This window comes from Halichoerus grypus, chromosome 6 (genome assembly GCF_964656455.1).
Source record: "Halichoerus grypus chromosome 6, mHalGry1.hap1.1, whole genome shotgun sequence".
NCBI lineage: Eukaryota > Metazoa > Chordata > Mammalia > Carnivora > Phocidae > Halichoerus > Halichoerus grypus.
This window is the reverse complement of record NC_135717.1, coordinates 15,994,308-16,013,664: the sequence shown is the minus strand read 5'-3', so window position 1 is coordinate 16,013,664 and position 19,357 is coordinate 15,994,308. Positions and strand designations below refer to the sequence as shown.

The following is a 19,357-nucleotide window of genomic DNA, read 5'->3' as shown; positions in this document are numbered from 1 at the left end:
CCATGAGAGACTAGGGACTCTGAGAAACAAACTGAGGGTTCTAAAGGGGAGGGGGGTGGGGGAATGGGTTAGCCTGGTGATGGGTATTAAAGAGGGCATGTTCTGCATGGAGCAGTGGGTATTATATGCAAACAGTGAATCATGGAACACTACATAAAAAACTAATGATGTAATATATGGTGATTAATATAACATAATAAAAAAAAAGGCAATGGGTGGTGTGGAATGGCTGCAAATCAAGGACAATGATTTCTCCTTTAGACCCAATATGATTTGTAGCTTTCTGCATGAAAATGAAGATGACAACGTTGTAGCTCCAGCCTCAGATAAATCTTTGGAGTTGGAAGACATTCAAATGAAAGATAATTCAAACCTGTGTTATGAACAGGCGAAATCACTGAACTGGGAAGTAGAGAATTCTGGTCCTCTTATTGATATCCCTTCTTCTGAGACAGAAGGTTATGTTTTTATGGAAACTCAAGATACTGCCTGGAAATCACTCCTAGATGAAATGTTTCTCATTATAACTAATGATGAACTTTTGGGAGTTTTTATATAAAATAATTGACTGTGTAGTTTTCAGTTCATTATTTTACTAGTTTTGTTGGCTATACATGCATTTCTGATTATAGCACAGTTTAATATACCAGAGTCATTAAGGACCAGATATGAATTAAATTTTTAAAAATCTGGTATAAATGAATATAGGGGCCCTTCTTTAAATTTCTTTAAATGGAAATTTTATTAAGGTAAGTATATAAGTTTTTTATTGCAGTCATCACAAATCACTGGAAACTTAGTGGCTTAAAATGACACAGTGTAGTATCTTATAGTTTTGTAAGTTGGCTTTCTGACATGGACTGGGCTAAAATCAAGGTGTTGGCAGGACTTCATTTCTTTCTTGAGGTTGGGGGTGGGGAGACTCTGTTTCCTTGTTCATTCAGTTGTTGGCAGATTTCAATTCTTTGCCATTGAAGGATCAGTGTTCCATTTTCTTGCTGTCATCTGAGGGCCATTTCCAGCTTCAAGAGGCTGCCTACATTCCTTGGTTTATGGTCCTCTTCTCTTCAAAGCCAGTAAATCTCTTCCTTCTTCCATCATCCTATGTCTGACCCATATTGCTAATTACCTGGTCCAGTATCTGTTCTTTCTTTTTTATTTTGTAACAATCCCAGAATTATTCAGATTAGCAATGTGTACATATATGTATATATGTAACCATATGACTAAGTTCTGGCCAGTGACATGGAATTATAAGTGTTGAGTGATGGATGCTTCTGGAAAGTTTCCTTAAACTTTAAGGCATAAAGGGAGATGGGCCAGTTCATCTCTTTTTTCCTTCTGGAACATGGATGTGGTGGCTAGAGTTTCAGCAGGCTTTTTGGACTGTAAAGAAACCTTGGAAACAGAAGCCATGAGTGGCAGAGCAACGATATAGAAGATTGGATCCTGATGTGATGCTGCCCTGGACTGCCTAGAATAAGGGTTAATAAATCCTTTCTTTTGCCCCCTGGTAAAGTGACTTCAAGTTTACCTTTTAGTACTGTTTCTCTGGAAATCTACTAGAGAGGTTAATAATAGAATATCAACTGTGATGTCAGGCAATATTGTTTGTGATTAAAAATGACCCCTTATTGAGGTGCCTGGGTGGCTTAGTTGGTTAAGTGTCTGACTCTTGATCTCAGGGTTGTGAGTTCAAGCCCTGTGTTGGGCTCCATGCTGTATGTGGAGTCTACTTAAAAAAAAAAAAAAAAGACCCCTTATTGGTAAACTGTGTCTAAACCAGGAAGACTATGACAGCTATAAATGCCCATTGGAAAATATGGACTTTGGACTTAAGCACCGTGTATTTTTTGTTTGTTTGTTTGTATTTTTAAGTAGGCTCCATGTCCATCGTGGGGCTTGAACTCACAACCCTGAGATCAAGAGTCGCATGGTTTACTGACTGAGCCAGCCAGGCGCCCCAAGCACTGTGTTTCTTATTACAAAAATTCTTGAAAGCTACACTCATGGCTGTTTCAAGAGATGTTGGTTCTTGAGAAGCCTGAAGTTTCTAAGCCAGCATAGCTTCTGCACCCACCCAAATGATCTTGTCTCCTTACACCTGAACTGACATTTGGGTGCCAAAGTAAAGCCTCCTGTTGAAACAAGCTTCATGCTGCTGTGCTGTTTCCTATGAATAAGTGAGTCTGGTGCTGGGTTCAGTCTCATGAGGCCTATTGGGTCCTGTGAGTGTGAATGTCCTTCCAAACCTGTGACGACTGTTGCTGTTCAGACAGAGAAGGCACTGCAACTACTTACCTCTGGCCTTTATGTGAGAGAAATAACTTGTCTCTTGTTTAAGTCACGCTGTAATAGCCACACTTAATCTTATTTACTACATTATGCATTTTGAACAATGGAGAAAAGTATAAGGAAGTAGAATGAAGATTCTTGAGATGTGTAATCTTGCTAGAGAAACTGATCTAGACTGGTGTAGCTCTACCTTAAATTGAAGAGAATAGAATGACGGAGGGGGGTGGAGATGGTAGAGGACTAGGGGACCCTATCCCGACCAGTCCCCGGAAATGAGCTGGATATCTACCAAACCACTCTAAACACCCATGAAATCAGCCTGAGATGTAAGAGATAGTTCTGGATCTTTACAAACAGAGTATCACAGGTGCTTGGTTTGGAGGTATGAAGCAGGGAGCTGTGATTCTGTGGGCAGATATAGGGGGATAAAGGGCAGGGGGAGGGAGCCAAGCCATCGGGATCCTACACCACCAGTGAGCAATAGCCTTCTACGCTGGGGACTGGGCACAGACTCCCAGAGCAGTAGCGGCAGGGAAAGGACTTTAGGGCAGCCCCCCAGATGGAAACCCAGAGCAGCAGGGCCGTGGGTGCGAACTGGGGGTGGCTGGAGGTTTCAGAAACACAAAGGGCAGAGACGTGCCCCGACCTAGAGGCGAGGACTGGGAGCACTGCTGAGGGGCACACAACCCAGGACTGCAGTTTATAGCAGCACAGACAGAAAAGGAGATAGTGTGGCCTGGAGAGCTCACTGAAGAACAGACTGCGATCTCTCTGCTTTGAGGCAGAGGGTTGGTAACAGTCTCTTCTGCTCTGACTCTCCAAGAGACACAGAAAGCCACCAGGGAAAGACTCCAGAGAACAAAAGGCCCCCCAAACCGGTTTTCACTGAGCCCATCCCCCGCCATAGGGGGCAGGGCATCTCTGCCCAAACAGGGTTGCCTGAGTAACAGCACAGCAGGCCCTTCCCCCAGAAGACAGGCTGGGAAAAAAAGAGGCCAGCAACCCTAGGGTCCCTAGAAAACAGGTGCATCTTTCTTGGGTTCTGGTCAATAATTTGGAATCTATACATTCCCTCAACCACCCTTCAACAGAATGACTAGGAGGAGGAACCCCCAAAATAGGAAAGGATCAGAGATTATAACTTATGCCACAGATTTACAAATGGATTCAGATATAACCAAGATGTTGGAGATGGAATTCAGGGTAGCAATTGTGAAGACAATAGCTAGAATGGAGAAATCAATTAATGGCAACATAGAGTCTCTAAGGGCAGAAATGAAAGCTGAATTGGCAGAATTTAAAAATGCTATCAATGAGATCCAATCCAATCTAGATAATCTAACAGCTAGGGTAAGCGAGGCAAAGAAAGAATTAGTGACCTAGAAGACAAAATAGTAGAGAAAAAGTGAAAAGAGGAGGCCAGGGAAAAACAACCCAGAATCCATGAAAATAGAATCAGAGAAATAAGTAACACCATGAAACGTTCCAATGTTAGACTTCTTGGAATCCCTGAGGGGTTGGAGAGAGAGGAGTAGAAGATATATTTGAGCAAATCATAGCTGAGAACTTCTCTAATCTGGGGAATAAAACAAACATTCATGTCCGAGAGGCAGAGAGGACCCCTCCCAAGATCAAGGCAAACAGGCCAACACCCTGGCATGTAATAGTAAAACTCGCAAATCTTAGAACCAAGGAAACCATCCTAAGGGTAGTTAGGGGGAAGAGATTCCTTACGTACAGAGGAACATCAGAATAATGTCAGACCTATCCACAGAGACCTGGCAAGCCAGAAAGGCCTGGCAAGACATATTCAGGGTACTAAACGAGAAGAACATGCAGCCAAGAATGCTTTATCCGGCAAGGCTGTCATTTAGAATGGATGGAGAGATCAGAGCTTCCAAGACCAGCAGAAACTGAAAGAATATGTGACCACTAAGCCGGCCCTGCAAGAAATATTAATGGGGGTTCTATAAAAGAAGAAAGACCCCAAGAGTGACATAGAACAGAAATTTACAGGGAATATCTATAAAAACAAGTACTTCACAGGCAACATGATGACAATAAATTCATATCTTTCAATAATCACTCTCAACATGAACGGCCTAAATGCTCCCATAAAATGGCACAGGGTAGCAGATTGGATAAAAAGACAGGACCCATCCATATGCTGTCTACAAAAGTCTCATTTTGAACCTAAAGATACAACCAGACTGAAAGTGAAGGGATGGAGATCCATCTTCCATGCCAACGGACCTCAAAAGAAAGCTACAGTAGCAATTCTTATATCAGAGAAATTAGATTTTAAGCTAAAGACTGTAGTTAGAGACACAGAAGGACACTATATTATTCTTATACGGTCTATCCAACAAGAAGATCTAACAATTGTAAATACCTACGCCCCAACATGGGAGCAGCCATCTACATAAGACAACTGTTAACCAAAATAAAGAGTCATATTGATAACAATACGTTAATTGTAGGAGACCTCAATACTCCACTCTCAGCAATGGACAGATCATCTAAGCAGAAAATCAACAAAGAAAAAGAGCTTTGAATTACACACTGGACCAGATGGACCTCATAGATATATATAGAACATTCCACCTTAAAACAACAGAATACTCATTCTTCTCAGGTGCACAAGGAAGTTTCTCCAGAGTAGACCACATACTGGGTCACAAATCAGGTCTCAGCCGATACCAAAAAATTGAGATTATTCCCTGCATATTCTCAGGCCACAATGCTTTAAAACTGGAACTCAATCACAAGAAAAAATTTGGCAGAAATTCAGACACTTGGAAGCTAAAGACCACTCTGCTCAAGAATGTTTGGGTCAACCAGGAAATCAAAGAAGAACTTAAACAATTCATGGAAATCAATGAGAGCAAAAACACATCTATGGGATAATGCAAAGGCAGTCCTAAGGGGGAAATACATAGCCATCCAAACATCACTCAAAAAAATAGAAAAATCCCAAATTCACCAACTAACTCTACACCTTAAAGAACTAGAGTAAAAGCAAAAAATGATGACTAAGCCACGCATTAGAAGAGAAATAATTAAGATTAGAGCAGAGATCAATGAATTAGAAACCAGAAGCACAGTAGATCAGATCGATGAAACTAGAAGTTGGTTCTTTGAAAGAATTAATAAGATCGATAAACCACTGGCCAGACTTATCCAAAAGAAAAGAGCAAGGACCCAAATTAATAAAATTATGAATGAAAGGGGAGAGATCACGACTATCGCCAAGGAAATAGAAACAATTATTAGAAATTATTATCAACAACTATATGCCAATAAACTGAGCAATCTGGATGAAATGGAGGCCTTCCTGGAAACCCATAAGCTGCCAAGACTGAAACAGGAAGAAATTGACAACCTGAATAGGCCAATAACCAGTAACTGGATCGAAGCAATGATCAAAAACCTCCCAAAAAACAAGAGTCCAGGGCCTGATGGATTCCCTGGGGAATTCTACCAAACATTCAGAGAAGAAATAATACCTATTCTCCTGAAGCTGTTTCAAAAAATAGAAACAGAAGGAAAACTTTCAAACTCATTCTATGAGGGCAGCATTACCTTAATCCCCAAACCAGGCAAAGACCCCATCAAAAAGGAGAATTTCAGACTGATATCCCTGATGAATACGGATTCCAAAATCCTCAACAAAATCCTAGCTAATAGGATCCAACAATACATTAAAAGGATCATCCACCACGACCAAGCGGGATTTATCCCCTGGATGCAAGGTTGTTCAACATTCTCAAATCAATCAGTGTGATAGAACACATAAATAAGAGGAGGGAGAAGAACCATATGGTCCTCTCAATTGATGCAGAAAAAGCATTCGACAAAATACAACATCCTTTCCTGATTAAAACTCTTCAGAGTATAGGCATAGAGGGAACATTCCTCAAGTTCATAAAATCCGTCTGTGAAAAACCCACAGCGAATGTCATCCTCAATGGGGAAAAGCTGAGAGCCTTTCCCTTAAGATCAGGAACACGTCAAGGATGCCCACTCTCGCCACTATTGTTCAACATAGTACTAGAAGTCCTAGCAACAGCAATCAGACAACAAAAAGAAATAAAAGGTATTCCAATTGGCAAAGAAGAAGTCAAACTCTCTTTTCGCAGATGACATGATACTTTATGTGGAAAAGCCAAAAGACTCCACCCCCAAATTACTAGAACTCATACAGCAATTCAGTAATGTGGCAGGATACAAAATCAATGCACAGAAATCAGTTGCTTTCTTATACACTAACAATGCAACTGTAGAAAGAGAAATTAGAGAAACGATTCCATTTACAATAGCACCAAAAACCGTAAGATATCTCGGAATAAACCTAACCAAAGAAGTAAAAGATCTATACTCTAGGAACTACAGAACACTCATGAAAGAAATTGAAGAAGACACAAAAAGATGGAAAAACATTCCATGCTCATGGATCAGAAGAATAAACATTGTTAAAATGTCTATGCTACCAAGAGCAATCTATACCTTCAATGCCATCCCGATCAAAATTCCAATGACATTTTTCAAAGTGCTGGAACAAACAATCCTAAAATTTGTATGGAATTAGAAAAGACCCCAAATCGCCAAGGAAATGTTGAAAAAGAAAAACAAAGCTGGGGGCATCACGTTGCCTTATTTCAAGCTATATTACAAAGCTGTGATCACCAAGACAGCATGGTACTGGCACAAAAACAGACATATAGACCAATGGAACAGAATAGAGAACCCAGATATGGAACCTCAACTCTATGGTCAAATAATCTTTGACAAAGCAGGAAAAAACATGCAATGGAAAAAAGACAGTCTCTTCAATAAATGGTGCTGGGAAAATTGGACAGCCACATGCAGAAGAATGAAACTCAACCATTCTCTGACACCATACACAAAGATAAACTCAAAATGGATGAAAGACCTCAATGTGAGACAGGAATCCATCAAAATCCTAGAGGAGAACATAGGCAGTAACCTCTTTGACATCGCCCACAGCAACTTCTTTCAAGATACATCTCAAAGGCTAGTGAAACAAAAGCAAAGATGAACTTTTGAGACTTCATCAAGGTAAAAAGCTTCTGCACAGCAAAGGAAACAGTCAACAAAACAAAGAGGCAACCCACAGAATGGGAGAAGATATTTGCAAATGACACTACAGATAAAGGGCTGGTATCCAAGATCTATAGAGAACTCAAACTCAACACCCAAAAAACAAATAATCAAGTCAAAAAATGGGCAGAAGACATGAAAAGACACTTCTCTGGAGAAGACATACAATGGCTAAGAGACACGTGAAAAAATGCTCATCATCATTAGCCATGAGGGAAATTCAAATCAAAACCACATTGAGATACCACCTTACACCTGTTAGAATGGCAAAAATGGACAAGGCAAGAAACAACAAATGTTGGAGAGGTTGTGCAGAAAGGGGAACCCTCTTACACTGTTGGTGGGAATGCAAGTTGGTGCAGCCACTTTGAAAAACAGTGTGGAGGTTCCTCAAAAAGTTAAAAATAGAGCTACCCTATGACCCAGGAATTGCACTCCTGGGTATTTACGCCAAAGACACAGATATAGTGAAAGGAGGGGCCACATGCACCCCAATGTTCATAGCAGCAATGTCCACAGCAGCCAAACTGTGGAAAGAGCTGAGATGCCCTTCACCGTTTGAATGGATAAAGATGTGGTCCATATATACAATGGAATATTACTCAGCCATCAGAAAGGATGAATACCCATCTTTTGCATCAACATGGATGGGACTGGAGGAGATTATGCTAAGTGAAATAAGTCAAGCTGAGAAAGTCAATTATCATATGGTTTCACTTATTTGTGGAACATAAGGAATAGCATGGAGGACATTAGGAGAAGGAAGGGGAAAATGAATGGGGGGAATTGGAGGGAGAGATGAACCATGAGAGACTATGGACTCTGAGAAACAAACTGAGGGTTTTAGAGGGGATGGGGGTGGGGAGATGGGTTATCCTGGTGATGCGTATTAAGGGTATTAAGGGTATTGTATGGTGACTAACATAACATAAGAATAAAATAAAATTTAAAAAAAATTGAAGAGGATAATAAAGTCTTATATTCTGAAGATAAATAAATAAATAAATAATAAATAAATAAATAAAATAGAATTTTCACTCATTTATGGCACTTTTTAGATATTCTGGCATCATTCACTTTGTTCTGTTAAAAAAGAGAATTATCAACATGCATAACTGTTACGATCACAAAAGAGACAGAACATCATTGCAATAAAAAATATTAGTTAACAGGGTGCCTGGGTGGCTCAGTCAGTTAAGTGTCTGACTCTAGATTTCAGCTCATATCACGATCTCAGGGTTGTGGAATTGAGCCCCGTGTTGGGCTCTGCAGTCAATGTGGAGTCTGCCTGAAATTCCCTCTCTCCCTCTCTTTGCCCCTCCCCCTGCTCATTCACACTCTCTCTCAAATTAAATAAATAAGTAAATAATAAATAAAATCTTTTAAAAATTAGTTAAAAGAGGAAACTTATATCCCAACACCCCATAATCCACTGGTACTTGGAGATATGTTGGTGTCAGTAATGGTGTTCTGGTCAGTGCAGCCAGCTGGAGAGTCCAAGACCTGTATATAAACTCAAAATCCTGGCAGGTGGGATTGGAGATCTACTTGTCCTATGGGCACCTAAAACAACCTCTGTAAGTTCCATTGTTTATTAATCCTGCCACCTACCAGTCAGGAACAGCCTATCTCTTTCTTCAGTCTCTCCTTGCACTCCGTGCACAGGGACCATTTTCAGAGTTCACCCTTGGAATTCCCAAGGTTGCAAACCAACACAATTTCTCCTCACATGTTTATTATTAGGGAGATAAATCTTTCCAAAACCTTCAGATTTCCCCTTAGATCCTGTGGACCATGATTCGATTAAATTCCACCCCCTGCTTACAAGGAGTGCTGAGAGAATGAGCACCTGCCTTGCCTTTTCTTTTTATTTATTTATTTATTTATTTATTTATTTATATGTTCGATTAGCCACTGTATAGTACATCATTAGTTTTTTTTTATGTCATGTTAGTCACCATACAATACATCATTAGTTTTTGATGTAGTGATCCACGATTCATTGTTTGTTTATAATACCCAGTACTCCATGCAGTACGTGCCCTCAAAGACATGGACAAAGGAGGACATAGAGGCCGGCAGCCTCTTCTGGAAGAAAGATTGCACCTCTATAGCCGCAGTAGCCAAGCGGGAAATGTAGTTCTGCCATGTTTCGCGTCTAGAGGCCCTAAAGGAAGAGTTCTGAGATGGCTGACAGCAGGAATCCTGAGGCCCAGCTGTGCTCCAAACAGCTCGGTTCAGAGATCAAAGAGGTTACTGCATATGTTCTCCTCTGGGATTTTGATGGATTCCTGTCTCACATTGTGGTCTTTCATCCATTTTGAGTTTATCTTTGTGTGTGGTGTTAGAGAATGGTCGAGTTTCATTCTTCTGTATATATGACTGGAGGATATTATGCTAAGTAAAATAAGTCAAGCAGAGAAAGTCAATTATCATATGGTTTCACTTATTTGTGGAACATAAGGAAGGGAAAAATGAAGGGGAGGAAATCGGAGGAGAGATGAATCATGAGAGACTATGGACTCTGGGAAACAAACTGAGGGTTTTAGAGGGGAGGGGGGTGGGGGGATAGGCTAGCCCGGTGATGGGTATTAAGGAGGCATGGAGCCACGTACTGCATGGAGCACTGGGTGTTATATGAAAACAATGAATCGTGGATCACTACATCGAAAACTAATGATGGTGACATAACCATAATTTAATTTTATTATGTATGGTGACATAACATAATAAAATTAAATTTAAAAAAAAAAGGAGGAAACAGGAAGCCCACCTGTTTTAAAAAAATAATATTTATTCTAATGCATGTGAGGTGGTATCTCATTGTGGTTTTGATTTGCATTTCCCTAATGATTAGTGGTATTGAGCATCTTTTCATATGCTTGTTAGCCATTTGTATATCTTTGGAGATTATCTATCAATCTATCTATATCTATCTATCTATCTATCATCTATCAATCATCTATCTCTATTTATCTATCTATCATCTATCATCTATCATCTTTATCTATCATCTATCATTTATCTATCATCTATCTATCATCTATCTATCTATCTATCTATCTATCATCTATCTATCTATATCTATCATCTATCAATCTATCATCTATCTATCTATCATTTATCTAACATCTATCTATTATCTATTTATCTATCATCTATCTATCATCTATCATCTATCTATCATTTATCTATCATCTATCTATTATCTATCATCTATCTATCTCTATCTATCATCTATCATCTATCTATCTATCATCTATCAATCATTTATCAATTATCTATCTATCTATCTATCTATCTATCTATCTATCTATCATCATCATCATCTATCTATCTATCATCTATCTAACTTTTGCTCATTAAAAGGTTGTTGTGGTGATTGCTGTTGATTTATTAAGTTGTAGGAGTTCTTTATGTATTCTGGATATTAACCCCATAACAGATATATGATTTGCAAATATTTTCTCCTACTTCATCTTTTCACTCTGTTGATTGTGTCCTTTAATGCACAGAACTAATTTTGATATATTTCAATCTAGTTTTTCTTTTGTTGTCTGTACTTTTGGTGTCATAGCCATGAAATCATTGCTGAATCCAATTTAATGAATTTTTCATGGATCCAATTTCTCCTATTTTTCTAGGGTTTTATAGTTTAGCCATTAACATTTAGGTCTTTGAACAATTTTGAATTAATTTTTATGTATGTTCTTTTTTTTCTTTAAATTCAATTAGGCAAGGTATAGTACATCATTAGTTTTTGATAGAATGTTCAATTATTCATTAGTTGCTTATAACACACAGTGCTCAACGCACCACGAGCCCTCCTTAGTGCCCATCACTGAATTACCCTATTCCTCCACCCACCTCCCTTTCCGCAACCCTCAGTTTGTTTCCCGGAGTCGAGAGTCTCATTTGGTTTATCTCCCTCTCTGATTTCTTCCTATTCATTTCCCCCTACCACCACTTTTGTCCTCTGCAATATCCCTTATGTTCCACATATGAGTGAAACCATATAATTGTCTTTCTCTGATTTACTTATTTGACTTGGCAAATAACCTCCAGTTCCATCCATGTCAGTGTAAATGGTAGGTATTCATCCTTTCTGATAGCTGAGTAATATTCCATTGTATATATACATCACAGCTTATTTATCCATTCATCTGTTGAAGGGCATCTCGGCGCCTTCCACACTTTGGCTATTGTGGACATTGCTGCTATGAACATTGGGGTGCATGTGCCCCTTCTTTTCAGTATATCTGTATCTTTGGGGTAAATTACTAGTAGTGCAACTGCTGGGTCATAGGGTAGCTCTATTTTTAACTTCTTGAGGAACCCCCATACTGTTTACCAGAGTGGCTGTACCAGCTTGTATTCCCACCAACAGTATGAGGATTAACCTTTCTCCACATACTCGCCAACATTTGTTGTTTCCTGTTTTGTTAATTTTAGCCATTTTGACTGGTGTGAGGTGGTATCTCATTGTAGTTTTGATTTGTATTTCCCTGACGACAAGAGATGTTGAGCATTTTACATGTATCTGAGGGCCATTTGTATGTCTTCTTTGGAGAAGTGTCTGTTCATGTCTTCTTCCCATTTCTTGACTGGATTGTTTTTTGAGTGTTAAGTGTGATAAGTTCTTTATGGATCTTAGATACCAACCCTTTATCATGTCATTTGCGAGTATCTTCTCCCATTCCATAGGTTGCCCTTTAATTTTGTTGATTGTTTCCTTTGCTGTGCAGAAGCTTTTTATCTTGATGAAGGCCCAAATAGTTCACTTTTGCTTTTGTTTACCTTGCCTTTGGAGACGTGTCTAGCAAGAAGTTGCTGCACTCGAGGTCGAAGAGGTTACTCTTTGTGTTCTCCTCTAGGATTTTGATGGATTCCTGTCTCACCATTTAGGTCTTTCATCCATTTTGAGTTTATCTTTGTGTATGGTGTAAGAAAATGGCTCAGTTTCATCCTTTGCATGTGGCTGTTCAATTTTCCCAGTACCATTTATTGAGAAGACTGTATTTTTTCCATTGGATAGTCTTTCCTGATTTGTGAAATATTAGTTGACCATAGAGTTAAGGATCCATTTCTGGAGTCTCTATTCAGTTCCATTGATCTATGTGTCTGTTTTTGTGCCAATGCCATGCTGTCTTGGTGATTACAGCTTTGTAATATAGCTTGAGTCAGGCAACATCATGCACCCAGCTTTGTTTTTCTTTTTCAACATTCCCTTGGTGTTAGTCGTGATCTCTCCCCTTTCATTCATGATTTTATAAATCCGGGTCCTTTCACTTTTCTTTTCGATAAGCCTGCCAGAGGTTTATCCATCTTATTAATTATTTCATATAACAAGATTCTAGTTTCGAATATCTGTTCTACTGTTTCTCTGCTTTCTATTTCATTGATTTCTGCTCTAATGTTTATTACTTCTCATCTCCAGCTTGGTTTATTTGTTTTTTAAATTTAATTTAATTTTATTATGTTACGTTAGTCACCATACAATACATCAATAGTTTTTGATGTAGTGTTCCATGATTCATTGTTTGCTTATAACACCCAGGGCTCCATGCAATATGTGACCTCCTTAATACCCATCACTGGGCTAACCCATCCCTCAACCCCCCTCCCCTCTAAAACCCTCAGTTTGTTTCTCGGAGTCCATAGTCTCTCGTGCTTCATCTCTCCCTCTGATTTCCCCCCCTTCATTTTCCCCTTCCTACTCCTAATGTCCACAAATAAGTGAAACCATATGATAATTTTCTTTCTCTGCTTGACTTATTTCACTTAGCATAATCTCCTCCAGTCCCATCCCTGTTGATGTAAAAGTAAAAGTTGGGTATTCATCCTTTCTGATGGCTGAGTAATATTCCATTGTATATATGAACAACATCTTCTTTATCCATTCATCTGTTGAAGGGCATCTTGGCTCTTTCCACAGTTTGGTTATTGCGGACAGTGCTGCTATGAACATTGGGGTGCAAATGGCCCTTCTTTTCACTACATCTGTGTCTTTGGGGTAAATACCCAGGAGTGCAATTGCTGGGTCATAGGGTAGCTCTATTTTTTAATTTTTGAGGACCTCCACACTGTTTTCCAAAGTGGCTTTACCAACTTGCATTCCCACCAACAGTGTAAGATGGTTCCCTTTCTCCACAACCTCTCCAACATTTGTTGTAACTTACCTTGTCAATTTTTGCCATCCTAACTGGTGTAAGGTGGTATCGCAATGTGCTTTTGATTTGAATTTCCTTGATGGCTAATGATCATAAACATTTTTGCATGTGTCTCTTAGCCATTTGTATGTCTTCTTTGGAGAAGTGTCTGTTCATGTCTTCTGCCCATTTTCTGACTTGATTATTTGTTTTTTGGGTGTTGAGTTTGAGAAGGTCTTTAGAAATCTTGGAAATCAGCGTTTTGTCTGTAGTGTCATTTGCAAATATCTTCTCCCAATCTGCGAGTTGCCTCTTTGTTTTGTTGACTGTTTCCTTTGCTGTGCAGAAGCTTTTTATCTTGATGAAGTCCCAAAAGTTCATTTTTGCTTTTGTTTCACTAGCCTTTGGAGATGTATCTTGAAAGAAGTTGCTGTGGGCAATGTCAAAGAAGTTACTGCCTATGTTCTCCTCTAGGATTTGGATGGATTCCTGCCTCACATTGAGGTCTTTCATCCATTTTGAGTTTATCTTTGTGTATGATGTTAGAGAATGGTCGAGTTTCATTCTTCTGCATGTGGCTGTCCAATTTTCCCAGCACCATTTATTGAAGAGACTGTCTTTTTTCCATTGCATATTTTTTCCTGCTTTTTTGAAGATTATTTGACCATAGAGTTGAGGGTCGATATCTGGGCTCACTATTCTGTTCCATTGGACTATATGTCTGTTTTTGTGCCAGTACCATGCTGTCTTGGTGATCACAGCTTTGTAATACAACTTGAAATCGAACAATGTGATGCCCCCAGCTTTGTTTTTCTTTTTCAATATTTCCTTGGCGATTTGGGATCTTTTCTGATTCCATACAAATTTTAGGACTGTTTGTTCCAGCACTTTGAAAATGTCATTGGAATTTTGATCGAGATAGCATTGAAAGTATAGATTGCTCTGGGCAGCTTAGACATTTTAACTATGTTTATTCTTCCGATGCATGAGCATGGAATGTTTTTCCATCTTTTTGTCTTCTTCAACTTCTTTCATGAGTGTTCTATATATATATATATATATTCGAAGAGTATAGATCTTTTACCTCTTTGGTTAGGTTTATTCCGAGGTATCTTATGGTTTTTGGTGCTACTGTAAATGGAATTGATTCTCTAATTTCTCTTTCTATAGTTGCATTGCTAGTGTATAACAAAGCAACTGATTTTTGTGCATTGATTTTGTGTACTGCCACATTACTGAATTGCTGTATGAGTTCTAATAATGTAGGGGTGGAGTCTTTTGGGTTCTCCACATAAAGTATCATGTCACATCTGTGAAAAGAGAGGGTTTGACTTCTTCTTTGCCAATTTGAAAACTTTCATTTCTTTTTGTTGTCTGATTGCTGTTGCTAGGACTTCTAGTACTATGTTGAACAATAGTGGCGAGAGTGGGCATCCTTGACGTGTTCCTGATCTTAAGGGAAAGGCTCTCAGCTTTTCCCCATTGAGGATGATATTTGCTGTGGGTTTTTCATGGGTGGATTTTATGAACTTGAGGAATGTTCCCTTTATCCCTATACTCTGAAGAGTTTTTTTTTCTTAATTTTTTATTGTTATGTTAATCACCACACATTACACCATTAGCTTTTGATGTAGTGTTCCATGATTCACTGTTTGCGTATAACACTCAGTGCTCCATGCAGTACGTGCCCTCTTTAATACCCATCACCGGGCCAACCCATCCTCCCAACCCCCTCCCATCTAGAACCCTCAGTTTGTTTTTCAGAGTACATCGTCTCTCATGGTTCATCTCCCCCTTCGATTTCCCACCTTCATTCTTCCCCTCTGGCTATCTTCTTCTTCTTCTCCTTTTTTTATTAACATATATTGTATTATTTGTTTCAGAGGTACAGATCTGTGATTCAACAGTCTTGCATAATTCACAGCGCTCACCATAGCACATACCCTCCCCAATGTCTATCACCCAGCCACCCCATCCCTCCCACCCCCCACCACTCCAGCAACCCTCAGTTTGTTTCTTTTTTTTTTTAATTTTTTTATTGTTATGTTAATCCCCATACATTACATCATTAGTTTTAGATATAGTGTTCCATGATTCATTGTTTGTGCATAACACCCAGTGCTCCATGCAGAACGTGCCCTCCTCAATACCCATCACCAGGCTAACCCATCCTCCCACACCCCTCCCCTCTAGAACCCTCAGTTTGTTTTTCAGAGTCCATTGTCTCTCATGGTTCTTCTCCCCCTCCGATTTCCCCCCCTTCATTCTTCCCCTCCTGCTACATTCTTCTTCTTCTTTTCTTTCTTAACATATATTGCATTATTTGTTTCAGAGGTACAGATCTGAGATTCAACAGTCTTGCACAATTCACAGTGCTTACCGGAACACATACCCTCCACAGTGTCCATCACCCAGTCACCCCATCCCTCCCATCCCCCCCTCAGTTTGTTTCTTGAGATTAAGAATTCCTCATACCAGTGAGATAATATGATACATGTCTTTCTCTGATTGACTTATTTCACTCAGCATAACACCCTCCAGTTCCATCCACATCGTTGCAAATGGCAAGATCTCATTCCTTTCGATGGCTGCATAATATTCCATTGTATATATATACCACATCTTCTTTATCCATTCGTCTGTCAATGGACATCTTGGCTCTTTCCACAGTTTGGCTATTGTGGACATTGCTGCTATAAACATCAGGGTGCATGTACCCCTTCGGATCCCTACGTTTGTATCTTTGGGGTAAATACCCAGTAGTGCAATTGCTGGGTCGTAGGGTAGCTCTATTTTCAATTTTTGAGGAACCTCCATACTGTTTTCCAGAGTGGCTGCACCAGCTTGCATTCCCACCAAGAGTGAAGGAGGGTTCCCCTTTCTCCATATCCCCACCAACATCTGTCGTTTCCTGACTTGTTAATTTTAGCCATTCTGACTGGTGTGAGGTGATATCTCATTGAGGTTTTGATTTGGATTTCCCTGATGCCGAGCGATGTTGAGCACTTTTTCATGTGTCTGTTGGCCATTTGGATGTCTTCTTTGGGAAAATATCTGTTCATGTCTTCTGCCCATTTCTTGATTGGATCATTTGTTCTTTGGGTGTTGAGTTTAAGAAGTTCCTTATAGATTTTGGATACTAGCCCTTTATCTGATATGTCATTTGCAAATATCTTCTCCCACTCTGTCGGTTGTCTTTTGGTTTTGTTGACTGTTTCTTTGCTGTGCAAAAGCTTTTTATCTTGGGGCGCCTGGGTGGCTCAGTTGGTTAAGCGACTGCCTTCAGCTCAGGTCATGATCCCAGGGTCCTGGGATCGAGCCCCACATCGGGCTCCCTGCTCGGCAAGGGGCCTTCTTCTCCCTCTCCCTCTGCCCCTTCCACCGCTAGTGCTCTCCTGCTCTCTCGTTCTGTCAAATAAATAAATAAAATCTTTAAAAAAAAAAAAAAGCTTTTTATCTTGATGAAGTCCCAATCTTTCATTTTTGCCCTTGCTTCCCTTGCCTTTGGCGATGTTTCTAGGAAGAAGTTGCTGTGGCTGAGGTCTAAGAGGTTGCTGCCTGTGTTCTCCTTTAGGATGTTGATGGACTCCCATCTCATATTTAGGTCTTTCAACAATTTTGAGTCTATTTTTGTGTGTGGTGTAAGGAAATGGTCCAGTTTCATTCTTCTGCATGTGGCTGTCCAATTTTGCCAACACCATTTGTTGAAGAGACTGTCTTTTTTCCATTGGACATTCTTTCCTGCTTTGTCAAAGATTAGTTGACCATAGAGTTGAGGGTCTATTTCTGGGCTCTCTATTCTGTTCCATTGATCGATGTGTCTGTTTTTGTGCCAGTACCATACTGTCTTGATGATGACGGCTTTGTAATAGAGCTGGAAGTCCGGAATTGTGATGCCGCCAGCTTTGCTTTTCTTTTTCAACATTTCTCTGGCTATTCGGGGTCTTTTCTGGTTCCATACAAATTTTAGGATTATTTGTTCCATTTCTTTGAAAAAAGTAGATGGTTTTTTTTTTTTTAAAGATTTTATTTATTTATTTGACAGAGAGAGACACAGCGAGAGAGGGAACGCAAGCAGGGGGAGTGGGAGAGGAGAAGCAGGCCTCCCGCAGAGCAGGGAGCCCGATGTGGGGCTCGATCTCAGGACCCCAGGATCATGACCTGAGCCGAAGGCAGCCGCTTAACGACTGAGCCACCCAGGCACCCCTAGATGGTATTTTGATAGGGATTGCATTGAATGTGTAGATTGCTCTAGGTAGCATTGACATCTTCACAATATTTGTTCTTCCAATCCATGAGCATGGAACGTTTTTCCATTTGTTTGTGTCTCCCTCAATTTCTTTCATGAGTATTGTATAGTTTTCTGAGTAGAAATCCTTTGCCTCTTTGGTTAGATTGATTCCTAGGTATCTTATGGTTTTGGGTGCAGTTGTAAATGGAATCAACTCCTTAATTTCTCTTTCTTCTGTCTTGTTGTTGGTGTATAGGAATGCACTGATTTCTGTGCATTGATTTTATATCCTGCCACTTGACTGAATTCCTGTATGAGTTCTAGCAGTTTTGGGGTGGAGTCTTTTGGGTTTTCCACATAAAGTATCATATCATGTGCAAAGAGTGAGTTTGACTTCTTCTTTGACGATTTGGATGCATTTTATTTCTTTTTGTTGTCTGATTGCTGTGGCCATGACTGCTAATACTATGTTGAATAGCAGTGGTGATAGTGGACATCCCTGCCGCGTTCCTGACCTTAGGGGGAAATCTCTCAGTTTTTCCCCATTGAGAATGATATTTGCTGTGGGTTTTTCATAGATGGCTTTTATGATATTGAGGTATGTACCCTCTATCCCTATACTCTGAAGAGTTTTGATCAAGAAAGGATGCTGTACTTTGTCAAATGCTTTTTCTGCATCAATTGAGAGGATCATATGATTCTTGGTCTTTCTTTTGTTATTGTATTGTATCACGTTGACTGATTTGCAGATGTTGAACCAACCTTGCAGCCCAGGGATAAATCTCACTAGGTCGTGGTGAATAATCTTTTTAATGTGCTGTTGTATCCTATTGGCTAATATTTTGGTGACAATTTTTGCATGCATGTTCATCAAGGATATTGGTCTGTAATTCTCCTTTTTGATAGGGTCTTTGTCTGGTTTGGGGATCCAGGTAATGCTGGCCTCATGAGTTTGGAAGTTTTCCTTCCATTTCTATTTTTTGGAACAGTTTCAGAAGAATAGGTATTAATTCTTCTTGAAATGTTTGGTAGAATTCTGCTGGGAAGCCATCTGGCTCTGGGCTTTTGTTTGTTGAGAGATTTTTGATGACTGCTTCAATTTCCTTAGTGGTTATAGGTCTGTTCAGGTTTTCTATTTCTTCCTGGTTCAGTTTTGGTAGTTGATACATCTCTAGGAATGCATCCATTTCTTCCAGGTTATCTAATTTGCTGGCATATAGTTGCTCAAAATATGTTCTTATAATTATTTGTATTTCTTTGGTGTTGGTTGTGATCTCTCCTCTTTCATTCATGATTTTGTTGATTTGGGTCATTTCTCTTTTCTTTTTGATAAGTCTGGCCAGGGGTTTATCAATCTTGTTAATTCTTTCAAAGAACCAGCTCCTAGTTTCGTTGATCTGTTGTGTTCTTTTGGTTTCTATTTCATTGATTTCTGCTCTGATCTTTATTATTTCTCTTCTCCTCCTGGGTTTAGGCTTTATTTGCTGTTCTTTCTCCAGCTCCTTTAGGTGTAGGGTTAGGTTGTGTATTTGAGACCTTTCTTGTTTCTTGAGAAAGGCTT

General features: G+C 39.6%; 1 protein-coding gene across 1 annotated transcript in view; it reads left to right on the top strand.

Annotated features, from left to right (window-relative positions):
• The first annotated feature begins 211 nt into the window (after positions 1-211).
• The window catches only part of ITGAD (integrin subunit alpha D), a 53,985-nt gene continuing 34,839 nt past the window's right edge, over positions 212-19,357 (top strand). The window contains exon 1 of the mRNA XM_078074021.1: positions 212-458. Coding sequence (XP_077930147.1) covers positions 212-458 — 247 coding nt within the window. The remainder of the gene's footprint in view (positions 459-19,357) is intronic.